Source organism: Macaca nemestrina, chromosome 13 (assembly GCF_043159975.1).
Source record: "Macaca nemestrina isolate mMacNem1 chromosome 13, mMacNem.hap1, whole genome shotgun sequence".
NCBI lineage: Eukaryota > Metazoa > Chordata > Mammalia > Primates > Cercopithecidae > Macaca > Macaca nemestrina.
Window position 1 is genome coordinate 103,481,183 of NC_092137.1, and position 21,867 is coordinate 103,503,049.

General features: G+C 38.3%; 2 gene segments (V, D, J or C); one reads left to right on the top strand and one right to left on the bottom strand.

Annotated features, from left to right (window-relative positions):
* Positions 1 to 21,867, bottom strand: part of LOC105481121 (immunoglobulin kappa light chain-like) — a 290,214-nt gene that overhangs the window by 15,129 nt on the left and 253,218 nt on the right.
* LOC105496035 (immunoglobulin kappa variable 4-1-like) lies at positions 13,053 to 13,847 on the top strand. The segment is given in 2 exon segments: positions 13,053 to 13,158; positions 13,375 to 13,847. Coding segments are annotated over 2 exon segments (507 nt in total).

The window sequence follows — 21,867 nt, forward strand, 5'->3', positions numbered from 1 at the left end:
TGGCTCTCTCTAGTCAAAGGAGAAAGAAAGAGGAAGCCCAGTAAAACAATTCTTAGGCAGTAACTGCTCTGCTCCATTCATACACCATGACAAAAACCCTAACTTCTCCTTCCTGAGTCGCAAAAGAGGAAGTCCGCTGAGATGAGTTTAAACGAGATACAAAGCCTCATAACACAATACTCCGAAGTCCAGATTTCAACTGACAACCACACATCCCACCAGGAACCAGGAGAACCAGGAAAATCTCAGCCTTAATGAGACAAGTAAGAGGTGTTAATACTGACATGACAGAGATGTTAGAATTATCTGACAAGAATGTTAAAGCTGCCATCATAAGGACACATCAAACTCAACAACACCATCAATGAGTAAGATCATAAATCAACATTGCTAGAAAACTCCAACAAGCACCAGCAGAATTCACATTCAAGTGCCCATGGAACATATACCAAAATTGCCATATACTGGGCCATGTAACAAACCTCAACAAATTCAATAGAATTGAAATCACACGGAGTGTGTTCTCTGACCACCTGGAATCAAACTGGACATCAATAATAGAAAAATAATGGGGAAAATGCCAAACCCTTGGAAACAAAACAACACACTTCTAAACAATCCATGGGAGGTTTCAAGGAAAAGAAACAATTATATATTGAATAGAAAAAAACTGAAGATGCAACATATTATAATATCAAGAATACAGCAAAAGCCCAAAGAAATGAAAACTTATCCCAGAAAAATGAAAACTTACGTCAGCACAAAAACGTATACAGTACACAACTATTTATAGTGGTTTTATCTGTGTTAACAAAAACTAGAATCAGTCAAAATGTCCTACAATAGATTAATGGTAAGACAAACTGTGGTACATCCATGCCATGGAATATTAGTACTAAAAAGTAGTGAGTTGGTCACAGTGGTTCATACCTATAATTCCAGCACTTTGTGAAGTAGAGGTGGGAGAATCGCTTGACCTAGGAATCTGAGACCAGCGTGGGCAACATAGCGAGACCATGTCTCTAAAAAAAATAAATAAAAATTTAGCTGTGTGTTGTGTCCCGTGCCTGTAGTCCTAGCTACTTGGGAGGCTGAGGCAGGAGGATGCTTGAGCCTAGGAGTTCGAGGCTGCAGTGAGTGATGATCTCACCACTGCACTCCACCCTGTGTGACAGAGTGAGACTCTGTCTCTAAAAAACATAAAAAATAAAATAGTGAGCTCTTGATACACGTGACTTGAATGGATCTGAGGGGCATTATGCTGAGTATAACGGTCACATATTGCATGATTCCATTTACATAACGTTTTTGTCTTTTCAAAAACATTGCTAGGGGGTACTTCTTGGTTGCAGGGTGTGTGCATTTTTCAATTTACAAATTGGCCTCAAATTCATGTATTAAGTTTACATCCCCACATTTGCAATGATAGCTCCTCCATGGAGTTTCCTCAATCTACATTCTCTCCAATACTTGATATTATCAGGTTTTTCATTTTTTTCCAGTCAAATGGGCAACACATTATATTTCATTTTTGGTTTAAAATACATATTTGTGTTTTCTGATCACTCATGTGGTTGATCATGGCTATTGGGGTCTCATCTGTTGTGAATTGCCTGTTCTTAAGGTATGCCCACTTTTTTATTGAGTTGCTTATTTTTTTTGCTATTGCATAGAAGTTTTCAATCTTTCTTCCCTCTTCTTATTCTTTAATAACAGAATCCCAATTTTTTACAGGGCAACAGTGTCCCAGCCAAAAATCTAATTCCTCAGCTCCTTTTCAGTTAGGACTGTTGAGACATAATCTGAAATCTCTTGTGCATTTCTGGAAAAATTTTGCTTGATTGACAGAAGCAATGCTGCTTATTTATTCTTTGTGTTCTGTCTTCTTCTGTCTGGAACTTGGCAGAAGCACCATCTTACAGGATGAAAGTCACAAGCTAGAGTGGAGAAGCAGGCAGGGAAAGGACATGGGTCCTGCAGCAGCTGTCTAGTTCTGAAACACCTGCCTCCAGAGTCAGTGTTGGTGGGAAAAATATACCTCTTTATCTGATCAAGTTCATCTAGTTAGATTTCAACTACATATAGCTGAGTGAATACGGATGAATACTGAATAATGAATACTGGTACACCTTTCCAATATTTTCTCTTAGAGTTCTGCATTGAAGTTTTTAAATAAGTTTAGTCTGTACCTTTCTTTTTCATTTTCAGTCTTCAATTTTGACTTCAAGCTAATTCTAGCCCTACGATGTGATTTATGTTTCTAAATAATGGCATTTACCCTCTTTCACTATTCCTTGGAATTGGAAAAAACATAGGTATTTATTTATTTATTTATTAGGTTTTGGTAAAACTTAACCATATGTTTAACAGGAGCTGGACTTTGATTTAAGCAAACTTAGGGTAGAAACAGTTTGAAGACAATCAAGGAAATTTGAATAAGAAATGGGTATTGGATATTAAGGAATCACTCTCCATTATGCTAGAAATCATAATAGAATGGTGGTTATTTTTTAAAAGTCCTTGTCAGTTGGCAATATATTAATGATTGACTGAAAAATACTACCAGCGTCTGTGTGTGAGAGGGTGAGGGAACAGTAATTGGTTGGGGGGCGGTAGTTGAAACAAGATTGGCAAAATGTTAATTTGTGAAGCCTAGGGTTCGTTTTACTATTTGTGTATATTCATAAATGGTTGAATGTTCCTATAAACATTGAAAATGAAAATAAAGTGGTTTCACGTTGCTGACTGTGACTGTCACACTCTGTCAGCAGATGGCAGTGTTGTATAAACCATGAGCCTACACAGGCCTAATGGATCATTGTGCTTGCTAAGTAACAAAAGCAATGACACAGGTCAGATTTTATTGCTTTTAGACAAAAGGGCATGGTAAGATTTGCAGAGTAAAGAATAGGTACAGAGTAATAATAAATTATTTTTAAAATTCTAAGTGATTCACTAAAGTCTTAGAGAGAAGTTAGGTAGAAAACTACATAAAATCCCCATAAACCTATGAACTTATTACAATTATAAAATCATTTGGCTTTTCTCTCTTTCTCAAAGTCTCCTCTTATCTGAAATTTAAATCAGTATTTTCATACATACATATTTGCAAAACCTACTTGGAATTTACTTTAAAACCTTATATGATAAACATAAATATTATTCTGTCATTCTTTTTACCCAGCTTTTAAGTGGCATAGTTCAATCTATGAAAAGAGCTCCATATCTTAAAAGATTTTCTAGTTATGACAACAGGCAACATTTCATAGATGATAAAATGTCTTATCAACTAATACCATTGTATTTTAACTTAGGTTATATACAATAGCTTTAAGAACCAGTTGTAGAATTTGATATATAGAAAATAATATAGACCCTGTCACTGGACAAACTTATGGTGGAATCATTTTTTGTGTTGTTGTGGAAAAATTATTCTTTCTGAAACCCTGTTTGGATTTTTTTTAAAGCCTATAATTTGGGCATCCTTATAAAGTAGTGAAGTCTGAAATTAAACAATCAATGTAAGAGAGATAGTTTCCTTTCTTGGCAAGAGAATATGACTCTAAAATTTATGGCCAAGTTAGACTATTTCTATCTTGCCTCTTTCCCCTAAAATATTTGGGTTTAATTAAAAATTTACAAAGAAATTAGAAAAATAAAAGTAAAAATAGAAATTCAAATTGAGATAAAATAACAGTAGTAATCAAAATCAACCCCTATTTTGATCTAGAAAAGAAAAGAAAAAAGATAATTTGGACATCGTAAAAATTAAACTTCTGCTCTTCAAATGGCACATTAAGAAAATAAAAGGTGCCACATATTGGGAGAACACATTCATAAAACACAAATGTGAGAAAGAAATCGTATGCAGAATATACAAAGAACTCTCATAGTCCATAGTAACAACACCCCAATAAAAACTTGACCAAAAATTTGAAAGGATATGTCATCAAAGAAGGTATATAATGAAGTTACAATACTAGGCTCGAGCAAGTGGAACCCTCACACACTGCTGATGGGAGTGCAAAATAGCACAGCCACTTTGGAAAACAGTTTGGCAGTTTCTTATAAAGTTCAACACGCACCTACCAGATGACTCAGCAGTCCCAAAGCTAGGAATTTACCCAAGTGAAATGAAATCCTGAGTTCACACAAAAACCTGCATTGAAAAGCTTACAGCAACTTTATTCTTAGCAGCCAAGAATTAGAAATGACCTAATGTCTTTAAATTGTTAACTAGATAAATGATCTGTGGCATATCCACAAAATGGAATACTACTCAACAAAAGACAGTGAACTAGTGATATATGAAACAGCATGGATGAATCTCAAATGCATTCTCCTAAGTGAACAAAGTCAGACTCAAAAGGCTTCACACTGCATGGCTCCATTTATATGACATTCAGAAAGAGGCAAACGATTGGATCAGACAAAAACCAGTGGTTGTCAGGGGCTGGGGGTGAAGGAAGGGGCACAAAGGGATGTTAAAGGGTAATTGACCTGTCTTATATCTTGAATGTGGTTGTGGTTTCAGAGCTATGCATTTGCCAAAACTTATAGAAATATACACGAAAGGGTGGCTTTTATTGTAATCTATACCTCAGTAAACCTCACTTAAAATAACCAGTTTTTGATTGATCACAAAATCTGGTTCTGAGCTTCTTGGAAACTGACTAAATGAAGATAATGTGTTAAGTTACATAATTTTCGTCTAGGGGAAAAAATTCTAGTTTCTAAGTGTGACTGAAGGTTTTCCTGGGATAAAAGTTGAAGACAATTTCTAACTTGGGGCATTGCATAGGAGCTGCTAAAAAGATAATATTGTGGGCATTGCATAGAAACTGCATTGGATAATACTCTTAGTAGTAATTTCATAGAGAATAAAAAACAGAATTCATATGACTTTATTTTTACTTGTATAAATTTAGGTGGTACAGGTGCAATTTTGCAACATAGCTATATGGTGTAGTGGTGAAGTCTGGGCTTTTAGTGTATCTATCACCTGAATCATGTACATTGTATCCATTTAGTATTTTCTCATCACTCAACCTCCCCGACCCTTCCACCCATCTCAATCTCCAGTGTTTATCACACCACACTCTATGTCCATGTGTACACATTATTTAGCTCCCACTTATAAGTGAGAATATGTGACATTTGACCTTCTGTTTCTGAATTATCCACTTAAGATAATGGCCTCCAGTTCCAACCACATTGCTGCAAAAGACATGATTTCATTCTTTCTTTATAGCTGAATAGTATTTCATTGTAGTATGTATACACACACACACACACACACACACATCATGTTTTCTTTATCCAATCATCTGTTGATGGACACTTGGGTTGATTCCATATCTTTGCTATTGTGAATATGGCTGCGATAAACATGTGAGTGCAGATATCTTTTTTATATAATAATTTATTTCCCTTTGGGTAGATACGCAGTAGTGTTAATGCTGAATCACATGGTAGTTCTATTTTTAGTTCTTTGAGAAATCTCCGTAGGGTTTTTCATAGAAGCTGTACTAATTTACATTCCCACTAATAGTGTACAAGTATTTGCCTTTCTCTGCATCCTTGCCAACATGTTATTTTTTGGTGTTTTATTAATAGCCATTCTGACTGCTGTAAGATAATATCTCATTGTAGTTTTAACTTGCAATTCTCTAGTGATTAGTGATTTGAACATTTTGTTTTTTGTATGCTTCTTGGCCATTTGTATACTGTTTTAGTCTGTTCTTACGCTGCTAATAAAGACATACCCAAGATTGGGTAATTTATAAAGAAAAAGTGGTTTAATTGACTCAGTTCCACATGGCTGGGGAGGCCTCACAATCATGGCAGAAGGCAAAGGAGAAGCAAAGGCACATCTTACATGGAGGCAGGCAAGAGTGTGTGTGCAGGGGAACTCCCCTTTATAAAATCATCAGATCTCATAGGACTTATTCAGTATCATGAGAACAGCATGGGATAAACCTGCCCTCATGATTCAATTACCTCCCACCAGGTCCCTTCCATAATATGTGGGGATTATTAGAATTTAAGGTGAGATTTGGGTGGGGACACAGAGCCAAACCATATCATATACCTTCCTTTGAAAAATGTCTATTCGTGTCCTTTGCCCACTTTTTGGTGGGGTTATTTTGTTGTTGTTGTTCTTGAATTGTTTGAGTTCCTTATAAATTCTAGACATTAGTTCCCTGTAGGATGCACAGTTTGCAAATATTTTCACGCATTCTGCAGATCATTCACTCTATTGATTATTTCTCTTGCTGTTCAGAAGCTTTCTAGTTAAATTAAGTCCTGTTTATCTATTTTTGTTTTTGTGCCTGTGCTTTTGATATCTTAGTTCTGAATTCTTTGCCTAGATCAATTCCAGAAGCATTTTCCTTAGGTTTTCTTCTAGTGTTTTTGTAGTTACAGGTCTTATATGTAAGTCTTTAATCCATCTTGAGTTAACTTTTGTATTTGGTGAGAGATAGAGGTCTAGTTCCATTCCTCTGCATATGGCAATTCAATTTCCCCAGTACTGTCTATGGAAAAGGATCCATATGACTATTTCTTGTATAAATGTTGAATGTGAATAGAGAGCATCAGATGGTAAAGCTGGTATGTGGCTTGGGAATCAGGTGGACTGTCCATCTGGTGGTCTCAGAGGGTGGCCTCCTAAGTATTCACCTTGATGAAGCTAGCAGAGCTGAGGGCACACTTTTATGCTTGTGTGCTCACGAACCCTTGGATGCAATTTCAGAGCTGGATAGATTCTACTATTGCAAACCAACATGTTGATTTATTCGTCTGTGCCTAGAAATCTAACCATCCTGTAAACTTGATGACGGCATCCTCTGGTCAGCATGTTTCTTCCTAGTTGGAGGCGTGGTATGTTCAATGGAGCATCAACTTAGACATGGAATTAGAATCCTAACTCTGCATCTTATGAACTAGGTATGACATTAGGTAAATTACTTAACTTTCCCCAAGCCTTGAATTTCTCATCAGAAATGTGGAAATAATAACATTTCTCTTATAAACTTGCTGTGAGGAGTAAATAAAATAATGTTTATGAATTACTTAGCACAATCCCTGGGCATGTAATTTCTTGGTAAGTACTAATTTTTGTTGGTTAGATCCAGTTACAGGGGAAGCAAATTTACAGATACGTGGTTCATGAGCAACAGGTTTCCTGGATTATTGTCTTACACACGGTAACCAGACTGATCTTTAAAAATCACAAACAAGAAACAAACCAAGTTATTCCACTGCTTAAACTCTCTGAAAGTTTCTTATTGCACTTAGAAACTCATTGTCATGATCCCTAGGCCAACATCTGTGGTTCTCACCCTTGGCTACTGTGCATAGAAACTCCTGGAGAACATTGAAAACTGCTGGTGCCCAAATTGATGCCTAGAGATTCTGAGGAGCCTGGTCCATGTGGGGACTGGGCACTGCGACTTTTATGAGCTCTCTAGATGTTTCCAGTATGATTTTGCCCTGACCCCTCCCTCCTGTCTAACTGTGTTTCTTATTGGGCCTTCTCTCCTTCCCTGCTCCTATGACTGGAACCTCCCTTCTAATCTTTGAATGTACTGAGCTCTTCCTTCAGGACCTAAAGCCTCTTCATTACTGAGTCAGGTTCTACCACCCCTTCCATGTCAAGCTCACATTCCATCTTCATTATGACTCTGGCCTCTGGTCAGAACCTGGGGTGCTCTAACTTCAAGAAGCTGGGGCTTGGAGGCCTGGGACTTCATCATCAGTCTTTTGTTCCTAGTTGTAGTTAGAATCTCGTGCATTTTCATGTACAGATTACACCGTTTGCAGGGCCCATCTGGTCTTCACAGTAAAGACAGAAGTCTTAGCTGTTCAACAGTCATGTTGCTTGCTATTGGAGCCCCTGATATGTGGCCCAGACTATGGTGAGGTGAATGAGGCATTGCCTTGGTCATAAAATTTAAGGAGGTCCCCCAAACTCAATAGTCAAGATAAAGAATATTTTAATGCAATATTTAAGCAATCAAAATTAATGCAAAAAATCCATGATGAAAAAAAAATCAGAATTTAAGTCAATTCCGGGTCTATTTAGTGAATAAAGAGATATTAATAGGGACTGCTTTATTTTACTGTATTTTATTTATTTAAAAATTTTTTTTAAAGATGGAAGTCTCACTCTGTTGCGCAGGCTGGAGTGCATTGGTACAATCTTGGCTCACTGCAACCTCCACCTCCTGGGTTCAAGCGATTCTCCTGCCTCAACCTCCCAAGTAGCTGGGATTACAAGTGCCTGCCACCACTCCTGGATAATTTTGTATTTTTAATAGGGACGTGGTTTCACCATGTTGGCCAGGCTGGTCTTGAACTCCTGACCTCAAGTGATCCACCCGCCTTGGCCTCCCAAATTCTTGAGATTACAGGTGTGAGCCAACACACCCAGCCAGGGACTGTTTTATATTTGTGGCTAAGGGGGATTTGAGGGATAATTTGAGTCTGTTCTGCTTTCTTGGGTTGTGTTTCTCAAACTGCTTTATGGGGATTTCCAACGGTGTAAATTTTGTGATGAAAATATTTTATAGTAAAGCACACATGGCCGTATTGCGGAAAGAAATGCCAAAATTTTATGAAAATTTAAAATAAATCAAGCTCAACTACTGGAGAAGCTGAGGTAGGAGGATCGCCTGAGCCCGGGGGTTGGAGGTTACAGTGAGCCATTCATTCGAAAGCAGAACAGAATCAAATTATCCCTCGAATGCGCTACAGCCACGATATAAAACAGTCATTACTGGCATCTCTTTATTCACTAGATAGATCCTGAATTGTCTCGCTCCGTCGCCCAGGTTAGAGTGCAGTGCGAGACCTTGTCTCTAAAACAAATAAATAAATAAATACAAAAACAAATACAAACAAAAACAAGCTCAAGACTTTGAAGAAATGGTACCCCAGAGCTTTGAGAACAGACTCCTGAGTTACACATATTTTCTTCTTTCTGCCACTAGGTGGAGGCAGTGGAGCGGGTTGAGAAGCACTGTCATAAAGCTTGTAATTAAAGAACATCAGAGTGCCAGTGGAGTTGCTATAAAGTGCAGAGTAGCTACTCTTGTGCTGTATACTTGGTCGCGCATGAGAGAGAAGTGAATGGGAGGGAGGCTCGAAACAATGGGAAGAGCCCTAAGAATCAGGTCTGACGAACTTACATAATCGGCCTTGCACACAACTTTTCTGGCTGAACCTGCACTTCCCATAAGTCAAATGCAAATGTTGGAAGGAATGTCTTGTGAGGTTCTTTCCAGCTTGTACAGTCTGAGCTATTTTAAAGGAGAAATGCTGACGAGCAATCGTCCTTGGAATTTGCAGTGCATAAACTTGACCAGCAGAGCGCAGCAGTGCCCACCCCTTTTAAGGAGTAACCTTCCAAATTTTCTACCGCCATGGCAGAGTTCTGATCCTACAAATGAGGCAGCGTTTGGACCACTTAATAACAACCAACCCTAAAAGTAAATTTTCTTTTTATTAAACGTTTTAATTTTACATTTGTAAACAGAAAAGAAATCCTTATTGTGTTGGCTCTGGGATACCACTTCCTTGGTTCAACTCCTTCTTCCCTGACCACTGCTTCTAAGTCTCCTGTGATGGTTTCTTCTCATCTCTTTGACCTCTGCTTGTTGGGTTACCTACGAGGGCCCAGTCTGCCTTCATTGATTTAACTCATTGCCTAGTAACCTCGACCTGTTTCCCAAATTTGCATCTTCAGCCCAGACTATTTCTCCGAACTCCAGAATCACATATATTCATCCACCTGTCCAAGGGATATTACCAGTTAGAGGTCTAGCAGGTATCTCAAATGTCTAATATGTTCAACTCTAAGCCCTGATTCCCACCTGCCTTCCCTGCCTCAGAAAATGTCCTTCCAAATTCTCTAGTTGCTCAGGTTCAAGCACTTGCAACCACCTTGATTTCGCATTTCTCCCATGCCTCACATCCGATATGTTAACAAATGCTATTTTTTTCTACCTTTGAAACATGACCAGAATCTGACACTTTTCACCACAGCTGCCACTGGGCCTCTTGACTGCTATTAAGAAAGGAGGTATGTTCTGGTTTGTAAAGATTATTAAAAGAGGTTAAATTGGGACTTTTTTTTTGTATTTGTTTTGTAAGGTATCTCAAAGGCCGAGAATAATATAATAGATATCGTGTCCTCTAATGGAACGATTCATTTTCTCTCCTCCTCCACTGCCTTTCTGGGGATGGTGGAAATATTGGAGCATTTTCAGAATAAGAAACAATTTTATTGCTGTTCACCAGATGTCAGGAGGGTGTGGTGTGGTGGGCCTGTGAGTGGACCGTTTAACCCTAGAAGTTAGAAACTAGGGTCCCTGTGGAGTACAAACCCTAATAGGTCTTGGTGAGTAACAGAAGAGATAAAAGAGAGCTCAGTCCGGTCATAAATCCTTTGACCAGTTGCCATCTATTGTCATGAGAAATTCCCCAAGAAGGCAGCCACCTCTTTTGCAGACAATTCTGTTTACTAGATTCTGGAGGATTCGTTATCATCGTATGATAGAATTACCTTCTAGTTGGATGGTGCGTTAGTCAGAATTCTTTTTGCAAGTAACGTAAGTCAGCTGTAACACATACAACTAGAAAAAGAATTAGAGAAAGAAAAGTAGTTATACTAATGTGAAAGAAAAAAATAAACCTCAGGACCCCAAAATCACTAAGCCAAAAAGGAAAGTCAAGTTGGGAACTGCATCAGGCAAACCTGCCTCACATTTTATTCCTAAATAAGATAGCTACAAAAATAAAAAGCTACATAGCTCCCTCACAATTTTCCCACAAGGAAATTCCTTGTGGACAAAGAAAGGACTGAACTCAAAGTCATCCCTCTGTTCACTTCAGACAAATGCATATGCATTGCTTCTTCTGCCCTATTGTTTCAATAAGCCGGACTAAAGCATAGATGGGTATTTCTCTACCCACCTTTCATATGTGAATTGTATATTCAGTGAAAGGCTGATCAGAGACTCAAAATAATGCAACCCCATCAGGAAGCCCCCTTCCCTGCCTCGAGTTGTCACGCCTTTCCAGACCGAAGTGATGTACATCTTATACACAATGATTGATGTTTCTTGTCTCCCTAAAATGTATAACACCAAGCTGTGCCCCGACCATCTTGGGCACGTACAGTCAGGACCTCCGGAAACTTTATGATGGGCTTCGCCTTAACCTTGGGAAAATAAACTTTCTAAATTAATTGAGATCTGTCTCTGACACTCTGAGTTCGCACTAGGTTGCTCACAAAGACACAGGGAAGGCTGTAGATCCAGGATGGGGCTATGCAGGTGGAAAATGTACCCTTGATCATGTCACTAAACTAGTCCAGGGATACGCCCAAAACATGCTCGTCAGCACGAGGCTGCAGCGTGCGCTGATGACATGACTGCTTATGGACTTGGTCTCATTACTAATGTGAGTCATTTTCTTGATTATTTTTCTCAAATTTGGGTGAGGTGAATCTGTAGCTCCACAAGATAGTGTAACAGGGGGAAATGTGAAGCCATGTAACCTTATCAAACATCTTTTTAGAGTGTCCATTTTACTTGAATGTTTCATGGAAAAAAAATATATTAAAATTTACGCACACATAAAAGGCACAAGTTGTAATATTTACTATGAGAAGAAAACATGATTTAAAAGATAAACTTCAAACTGCACAAATAGCAGTGGGGGAGACGAAGATAGTTATTCACTTCCCTCTGCAGCTTATTGTGAACCATGAGAAGCCCCATCTTAAAGCGTCTGATGAAATACACTGACTTATAATAGCAGATTTGTGCATATATCTTATTTTAGCCTTTTCTGCTAGACTTTGGGTTGGAGAAGTGATATGAGAAGGTGGAAAGAGCACAAAATTAGGAGTCAAAAGGCCTGGTTTTAACCTCAGCTCTGCCACAAACTAAATAAGTGACCCAGGTTAAGACATTTCTATCTGTGCCCTCTAAGATATTTCCTTACATCAAATAATGCAATAGATAATTTCTATGATTCTTTTTGGCTTTTAGTCTGTAAGTCATTGGAATGGAGACGTTAGGTGAGCTTTCTTCTTTGGAGCTATAGAACATTAGTGTGATCGCCAGAAGGCACAAGATCCCATGGTGATATAGGAGTATAGGAAATGAACAAAACACAGTCTTCTCTCACTCACTTCTCTCACAGTCTTCTCTCACTTCTCTCTCTCTTCTGTCTTTTATGTATTTATATTATCCATAATAGAGTAGGTTATACCATTGCCCCAAATCTCATGGTCTAGCACCAACAAATGCTTATGTCTTGCTCTTGCTACATTCTTCACAAGGGCCATGCAGTCACTCAAGGATCCAGGCAGACAGAGGCTCTACCATCTTGTATTTGCACCATTTGGAGCACATGGCCTCTTAAGTTGCTTCTATAGATAAAGGATAGACAGGAAAATTCCATATGCTCTTTTTCCTGCCTCAACCTGCAAGGGATGTATGTTACTTCCATGCCTATATCATTGGCCATAACTGATTACATCTGTAAGGAGACTGGGACATATAGGTGAGCAAATGGAACATATAGAAAGTAATGAGTTATTTAATATCCCGAGCTGCCTTTGGAAAATGTTGCTGAGCAGGCATTGAAGAGTATCAATAAAATTTATTGAAAATTTGTTTATTATGACTGATTAACACAGGTAAAAGCCAGCATATTACTGATTATTATAGGTAAAACGCAGTTAAGAAATTGGGAATGCTTTCTCTTCTGCTATGATGCACAAGGTGTTTAACATTTATGCCCCTCTGAAAATTACGAGGTAGTCCTAGTCATTAGATCATCTAGAAGTTTGTAGTTTTAGAGCTTCGAAGTTGACTTCTGTCTTTTCTATTCATAGAGTTACATATTCTGTGGTGATATTTTTGGCTCTTGATTTACATTGGATACTTTCACAACCCACTGCTCATGAAATTTGCTTTTGTACTTACTGATCGTTTTTGCATAGACCCCTCCAGGCCATGACCAGCTGTTCGGATTTTATAAACGGGACCTTTGCACTGTGAACTGAGCTACAACAGGCAGGCAGGGGCAGCAAGATGGTGTCACAGACCCAAGTCTTCATTTCCCTGTTGCTCTGGATCTCTGGTGAGGATTTCAAAAGTGCCACAGTCTTTTCAGAGTCATATCTGTGTAGAAATAAAAAAAAAAAATTAAGATATGATTGGAAATAATGACTATTTCCAATATGGATCCAATTATGTGCTGACTTATACTACTACTAGAAAGCACATTTAAATGACATATTTCAATTATATATGAGAAAGCGTGTGTAAGTTTATGTATAATCATTGTCCATTACAGGTGCCTGTGGGGACATTGTGATGACCCAGTCTCCAGACTCCCTGGCTGTGTCTCTGGGAGAGAGGGTCACCATCAACTGCAAGTCCAGCCAGAGTCTTTTATACAGCTCCAACAATAAGAACTACTTAGCCTGGTACCAGCAGAAACCAGGACAGGCTCCTAAGCTGCTCATTTACTGGGCATCTACCCGGGAATCCGGGGTCCCTAACCGATTCAGTGGCAGCGGGTCTGGGACAGATTTCACTCTCACCATCAGTGGCCTGCAGGCTGAAGATGTGGCAGTTTATTACTGTCAGCAGCATTATAGCTCTCCTCTCACAGTGCTTCAGCCTCTAACACAAACCTCCTCCCCATGCACTGGGCCAGTGGGTCTTTGCTGCAACAGCTGCTTCCTCTGCACACAGCCCCAAACATGCGGGCTTCCTCTGTGTGTCGGGGAGGTCACTCTCTTGATTTAGTCCTTGGAGGGTTTGCAGGGCCCAGGATAAAATGAAGGGATTTGGCTTTTTCTGGATTTCTTTCTGTGGAAGGTTATTAAAGCAAAATGTAGTAAAGATCCCTTAGAGACATTGTCAGGAGTTTTCGTGTTTCAGGAACCTTCATGTTTCACATGGACGCATCACGTGACCGAGCCAAATAGATTTATCTTTACTTTCTAGACCAGGGTTCACTGAGTTTTACACACTGACGGGTGAATTGTTTCTTCTGTGTGCTTCCTTGACTCTGGAAAGTTTCTACTTGAATTCCTAATTCTCTTGTTTTTTTTTTTTTTTTTTTTTTTTCCTTCATCTGCAATCCTTCCCAATGTTAAACCTTGATCCTTCCTATTCATAGCCTCCTACATAGAAGGTAGTGTCCCTCTGTAGCTTTTTCCTTGCAGAGACCCTGTTTTCCAACAAAACCCATCTGGTCGATGTTGCTGAAAATTCTTATTCACTCTACCTTCTTTTGTTCTGCCCTTCTCACTCCCAGTTTCTTTCCATCATGTTAATACTTTCACAGGCAATTTTCTAATTTTTGTTATTCTAGAAATATGTGACAGCATTTTTCATTGCCTTTTACAATAGTTTGCCAACTTTCTTCTTATTTATCATTTTTTAATTTTCAATTTTCATGGTACATAGTAGCTATGTGTGTGTGTGTATATGTATACACACACACACACACATATATATGTATATATATATATAGAGTACCTGAGATATTTAGATACAGGCATGCAATGTGTAATAATCACATCATGGAGAATGGAGTCTCCAGCCCCTTAAGCATTTATTCTTTGTGTTACAAACAATCCAATTATACTGTTTTAGTTATTTAAAACTGTATGGTTATTGTTGACTAAAGTCACCCTGTTGTGCTAGCAAATAGTAGGACTTATTCATTCTTTCTAACTACTTTTTTGTATCGATTAACTATCCCCACTTTCCCCCTACTCCCCACCCCCGCCCACTACTCTTCTCAGCCTCTGGTCGCTCTCCTTCTAGTCTCTATGTTCATGAATTCAATTGTTTTCATTTTTAGACTCTGCAAATACATGAGAATAAGTGATGTTTGTCTTCCTGTGCGTGGCTTATTTCACTTAACGTAATGATGTTAGTTCTATTCGTATTGTTGCAAATGACAGGATGTCTTTCTATTTTATGGCTGAATAGTACTGCATGGTGTTTATGTACTACATTTTCCTTTTCTGTTCATCTGTTGATGGACATTTAGGTTGCTTCCAAATCTTAGCTATTGTCAACAGTGCTGCAACAAATACGAGAGTGCAGATATCTCTTTGGTGTACTGATTTCATTTCTTTGGGGTATATACCCAGCAGTGGAATTGCTGAAGGACATGGTAGCTCTATTTTTAACTTTTTGAGGAACCTCCAAACTGTTCTCCATAGTGGATGTACTAATTTACATTCCCACCAACAGTGTACAAGGGTTCCCTTTTCTCCACATTCTTGCCAGCATTTGTTATCGCTTGTCTTTTGGATATAAGCCATTTTAACTGGGGCGAGATGATATCTCATTGTAGTTTTGATTTGCATTTTTCTAATGATCAATGATGCTGAGCACCTTTTAATATGCCTGCTTGTCATTTGTATGACTCCTTTTGAGAAACATCTATTCGAATCTTGTGCCTAATTTTGATTGGGTTATTAGACTTCTTCCTACAGAGTTGTTTTAGCTTCTTATATATATATTACAGTTCTTAATCTCTTGTCAGATGGATAACTTGTAAACTTTTTCTCCTATTCTGTGGTTGGCCCTTCACTTTTTTGATTGCTTCCTTTGCTGTATAGACACTTTTAAGCTTGATGTGATCCCATTTGTCCATTTTTGCTTTGATTGCCTGTGCTAGTGGGGTATTACTCACGAAATCTTTGCCCAGATTGATGTGGAGAGTTTCCCAAATGTTTTCTTGTAGTAGTTTCATAGTTTGAGGTCTCAGACTTATTTTTAATCCATTTTGATTTGCTTTTTCTATACGGTGAGAGATCAAAGTCTAGTTTCATTCTCTTGCATATGGATAGCCAATTTTCCCAGCATTATTTATTGAAGAGACTCTTTTCCCTAATGTCAATTGATGACACTTTTGTTGAAAATGAATTCACTGCAGGTATGTGGATTTATTTCAGGGTTCTCTATTCCTTCGATTGGTCTATGTGTTTCTTTTTATGCCAGTGCCACCCTGTTTTGATTACTCTACCTCTGTAGTATAATTTGAAGTCAGGTAATGCAATTCTTTCAGTTTTGTTCTTTTTGCTTAAGATAAAGTTGGTCATTGTGGGTCTTTTGAGGTTTAATATAAATTTAAGAATTATTTTTTCTATTTCTGTGAGAAATGTCATTAGTGTTTTGATAGGGATTGCATTGAATCTGTAGATTGCTTTGGGTAGTATGGAAATTTTAACAATGCTGATTTTTCTAATCCATGAGCATGAAATATCTTTCCATTTTTGGTGTCTTCTTCAATTTCTTTCATCAATATTTTATAGCTTTCATTATAAAGATCTTTCACTTGTTTGGTTAATTCTTATGTATTTAAGTGTGGCTGTTGTAAATGGGATTATTTTTAATTTTTTTCAGAGTGTTCACTGTTGCATATAGAAATATTATTGTTTTTTGTATGTTGATTTGTATCCTCCAACTTTACTGAACTGGTTTTTCAGTTATAATAGTTTTTCAGTGGAGTCCTTAGGTTTTTCAAAATAAAAGATCATATCATCAGCTGACAAGAATAATTTGACTTCTTTCATTCAATTTTTGATGCCCTTTATTTCTTTCTCTTGTCTGATTGCTCTAGCTAGGACTTCCAGTACAATGCTGAATAAGAGTAGTGAAAGTGGTCATCCTTGTCGTGTTCCAGATCTCTCAGGAAAAGCTTTCACTTTTCCCCCGTTCAATATGATACTGAGTGTCTGTTATATATAGTTTTTATTATGTTAAGATATGTTTCTTCTACATCCCGTTTATTAGGGGTTTTTATTTATTTATTTATCTTTTTTTTTTTTTTTTTGAGACGAAGTCTCGCTCTGTCACCTAGGCTGGAGTGCAGTGGCACAATGTGGGCTCACTGCAAGCTCTGCCTCCCGAGTTCACGCCATTCTCTGGCCTCAGCCTCCCGAGTAGCTGGGACTACAGGCGCCCGCCACCATGCTGGGCTAATTTTTTGTATTTTTAGTAGAGACGGGGTTTCACTGTGTTAGCCAGGATGGTCTCGATCTCTTGACCTCGTGATCCACCCGCCTTGGTCTTCCAAAGTGCTGGGATTACAGGCTTGAGTCACCACACCCGGCCATTTGTTTGTTTTTTACACACCACTTCTATTGGCCATTCCTAGCTCCAAGAGGGTCTGTGTTGATGTTGTTATTGTTTTCTAATAAGGAAAAAGAGGACAACTGAGGTTAGGAGACAAGTAGCCACCTGTGCACAGGGTCAGACATAAAGTCAAATGATCACTGATGCAGCTCTGGTGATCAGCCTCTCTGAAAAATCACCAAACTTAACCCCAAATCCTAAGGACTCCATACCTAAAACCCCTTAAAATGAGATCAGTGAAAATGAGCAGGGGGCAAAATTGGGACCCATGAGAATGTATCCAGTAGGATCATGATCAGTCAAGCAAATGGGTTTAACTTGGGTTTCCTGGACTTGGTTTTCTTTCATTATTATTATTATTATAATACTTTAAGTTCTGGGATACATGTGCAGAACGTGCAGGTTTGTTACATAGGTATACACGTGCTATGGTGGTTTGCTGCACCCATCAACCCGTCATCTACATTAGGCGTTTCTCCTAATGCTATCCGTCCCCTAGCCCCCCATTCCCGACAGGCCCTGATGTGTGATGTTCTCCTCCCTGTGTCCATGTGTTTTCATTGTTCAACTCCCACTTATAAGTGAGAACATGCGGTGTTTGGTTTTCTGTTCCTATGTTAGTTTGCGGAGAATGATGGTTTCCAGCTTCATCCATGTCCCTGCAAAGAACACGAACTCATCCTTTTTATGGCTGCATAGTATTCCATGGTATACACGAGCCGCATTTTCTTTATACAGTCTACCATTGATAGGCATTTGGGTTGGTTTCAAGTCTTTGCTACTGTGAATAGTGCTGCAATAAACATACATGTGCATGTGTCTTTATAGTAGAATGATTTATAATTCTTTGGGTATATACCCAGTAATGGGATTGCTGGGTGAAATGGTATTTCTGGTTCTAGATCCTTGAGGAATTGCCACACTGTCTTCCACAATTGTTGAACTAATGTACACGTACCAAAACAGATATACAGACCAATGGAACAAAACAGAGGCCTCAGAATTAATTCCATACATCTACAACCATCTGATCTTTGACAAACCTGACAAAACAAGCAACGGAGAAAGGATTCTCTATTTAATAAATGGTGTTGGGAAAACTGGCTAGCCATATGCAGAAAACTGAAACTGGATTCCTTCCTTACACTTTATACAAAAATTAACTCAAAATGGATTGAAGACTTAAATGTAAGACCTGAAACCATAAAAACCCTAGAAGAAAATGTAGGCAATACCATTCAGGACATAGGCATGGGCAAAGACTTCTTTAGCATTTCTTTAATAGAGTAGCACTGATAAGTATCTGTCTGTTTTTTTCCAACTGTATTTCCTTCTGCTCTATTATTTTTTCTCTCTCTGTGACTTCAAATATTTGTAAATTAATTATTGAGAAAATAATAATAGTAATAATAATACTTATTATTATTTGAGACAGAGTCTCACTCAGTTTCCTAGGCTGAAGTGCAGTGGTGCAATCTCCGTTCACTGAAACTTCTGCCTCATGGGTTCAAGCAATTCTCCCTTCTCAGCCTCCTGAGTAGCTGGGGCTACAGGTATACACCACCAAGCCTGGCTAATTTTTGTATTTTTAGTAGAGGCAGAGGTTTACCATGTTGGCCAGGCTGGTCTCAAACTCCTGACCTCAAGTGATCCGCCCACCTCGGCCTCCCAAAGTGCTAGAATTACACGCATGAGCCACCGTACCCAGCTGAGATAATGATTTTTTAATCAAATAATTAAGTTTTCTTTCTGTTTTCTATATATTGATGTATGATATATATTGTCATTGAAATTTTGATTGTACTCACCATGGGATATCTTACTTTGGGATAGGCAGCATCTCAAATACAATTTATTCCCTTTGGCAAAAGGAGGATTATTTCGTTGTGAATTCAAACCTTCATTAACTTTAGTGTAACACTATGCCATAAGTGACGTGTTCTGTTGTTAAATCACAAATAGTATTAGGACTGAGAGGCTTAGGCAGGAGAATGGCTTGAGCTCATGGGTTTGAGGCCAGTTTGAGTGACAAAGCAAGACCCCTTGTGGAAAAAAAAGAGAAACTTTTAAATGCAGTGTATTTAAAACATATATTTCTAGACATTTATTACCGGTATAAGAAAATCGTATTTATTATCTAATATTATAAACGGGCATGATCACTATCATTTCTTTAGTTTTTAAAAGTTTTCAGCATTTGTGTGATTATGTCATATGTATTTATCGATTGACATAGACCTTAATGTCTTATAATACAGAAGTGGACATCTGTATATTATAATTTAATTAAAAAATGAAAGAACTTCCACTTAGAATACCACTATAGCTGTTGGTATAAATGCAGAAATAAACAAAAAGTTAACTAAAAATTCATGTGTATGATGACATCGGAGAGCTACAGAAGACACGAAGATCAGATTAACTAAAATTCTAGAGAAGAAAGAAACCTCTGTAGGTGAGGTAAATCTGAGCCCTCATTTAGGTTTGTGTGTGTGTATGTGTGGTTTCCACGGAATTTATTTAATCAGAACAGCAGAAGGTTCTAGAAAAACACATTTTTAACCAAGGACTGCAGATGATTCTAAGTTTTGAGTAAAAGCGTGGTTGGCGGAAACAATTTTACACTTTATTGTGTGTCTGGTTACCTATATGATAAAACTAAAAGCCATGTAATGGAATAAAACATTGCTTTATATATTAGTAGATACCTAAATGCAATATGGTCTTAAAAATGAAATCACATGTATATAGTTGTATTTCTAAGTATATTAGTCCCCCCTTATCCAAAAATCCCCTTTCTGTGGTTTCAGTTAGCTATAGTCTACCATAGTCTAAAACACATGAGTACTGTACAAGAAGATATTTTGAGAGCAAGAGAGACCGACCAAATTCACAAAACTTTTATTACAGTATGTTGTTAACATTGTTCTATTTTATTATTGTTATTAATCTCTTGCTATGCCTAATTTACAAATTACACTTTATTATAGGTATGTATATATAGGAAAAACAGTGTATAAAGGGTTTGGCATTATCTGAGGTTTCAGGAGTCCACTGGGTGTCTTGGAACCCATCCCCTGAGGATAAGGGGGAACTACTCTACCCAAAACTGAAGCTATACAACAATGAAAAATATTGAGAAGACAAATCCAAGTATAAGTGAAGACATTTCTTTGAATTCCCAGGTTTCATCAAGCATCAAAAACTGCCAATCTTGTTGCCCTTTTCTTGTATGTTATTTTGTATCCACATTCTCTGAATCTGATTGGATCCCTGTATTTTATTTCATTTTCTGTGTGACATTCTCCATATATAGTTATAGATATACATATATAGATGTACATATACATGACATACATGTCTATACATATGTATAGACATTTCTGCTTTGGGGGTTGAACGTCCTTCTGGGTGTCCATTGTTAGCCCCTGCACAGCACAGGGAAACTTCTCACTCTGCACTTCTAAACAGAACCCGGCTTGTTGCTATCTCACTTAGTTCTGCAGTGAAGTTTGCTGAAGTTGAGTGTTGACAGGGTTTCTGGGTTGGCCCAGGCAGAGGTACACTACTGGGAGGAGAATCCAGGTGAGTTTGGCAGTTGCTTGGAGCTGCCTTAATAGATGGTCAGGAGCTGAACTCGTAATACCGGGCTGGATTTCTCCTTGGTATATTTGCTGTGGTCTCGGGTGAGAAAGGCAGCTGAGAGGGTGTGCCTGAAAGACAGTGTGAAACTTCTCACAGTTTCATGGGGCTTCCTATCTCTAATACTGCACTAATTGTCCCTTATGTATTCTTCGACATGGCCCTTGGCTCCCACCACTGAATCTCCTACTGACCTTCCCAGACCCAGTTCTGCCTTTTGGTCAACATAATCTACTTCCTGACTACATGGTCTGTTCTGAACGATGTTCTCTCTCAGATCATTTTCAGGTGTATGATAAAGGTAGATTCAACCTTTGGCAGCTCACCTATACTCTACTGTGTTAAACAAGTATGTGTGATATGACCTGAGGTGCATTTGGACTGGAACTTTACTAACCATTGAATCTCTGAGACTGAGAGCCCTGTGTGATGCTCCACTTTCCCATGAGCTTGTAGTGGCTCAGGGCACAGTCTTGAGTGCCAGGAAGGCATTCCTTCAACTCTGTGATTCTTCCTAAGAAATACCTCAGAGCTCACACCTGGATTTACATCTCAACCCCCACCCACCAGCATCAACATCCAACTTAGGAGCCACAGAGCTGAGTCTTGAGCCCACAGTTGACCTCTACCATGTGCCCTGTATCTTCTTATTTACTGTCCTATGTCCAAAGCCAGATGTGTGTGTGTGTGTGTGTGTGTGTGTGTGTGTGTGTGTGTTTTGGGAGGGAGGGATATTAGCTTTTCTATAATCTTGTATTGAGCATATATTTTTATGAATTCTAATTCTTCCAGACTTGGTGTTTTACTTTTAAAATGCAGCTTGGAATTGAAAAAATTTTTTATTCCAAGTCTGTGACTGAGACTATTCAAAGACTCTTTGGCACTAGGCCTTTGTGTTTGAAGAGATTTACAAACTCTATCCAGCAGCTCAAAATAAAAAATATAAATAGTTTTCCTTTGCTACTCCCTCGAAGAGAGTAGTATAAAATCCTGTGCCTGCCCCTGCACTGGAGAAGGACTTGTGCTAAAAGAAAGTGGA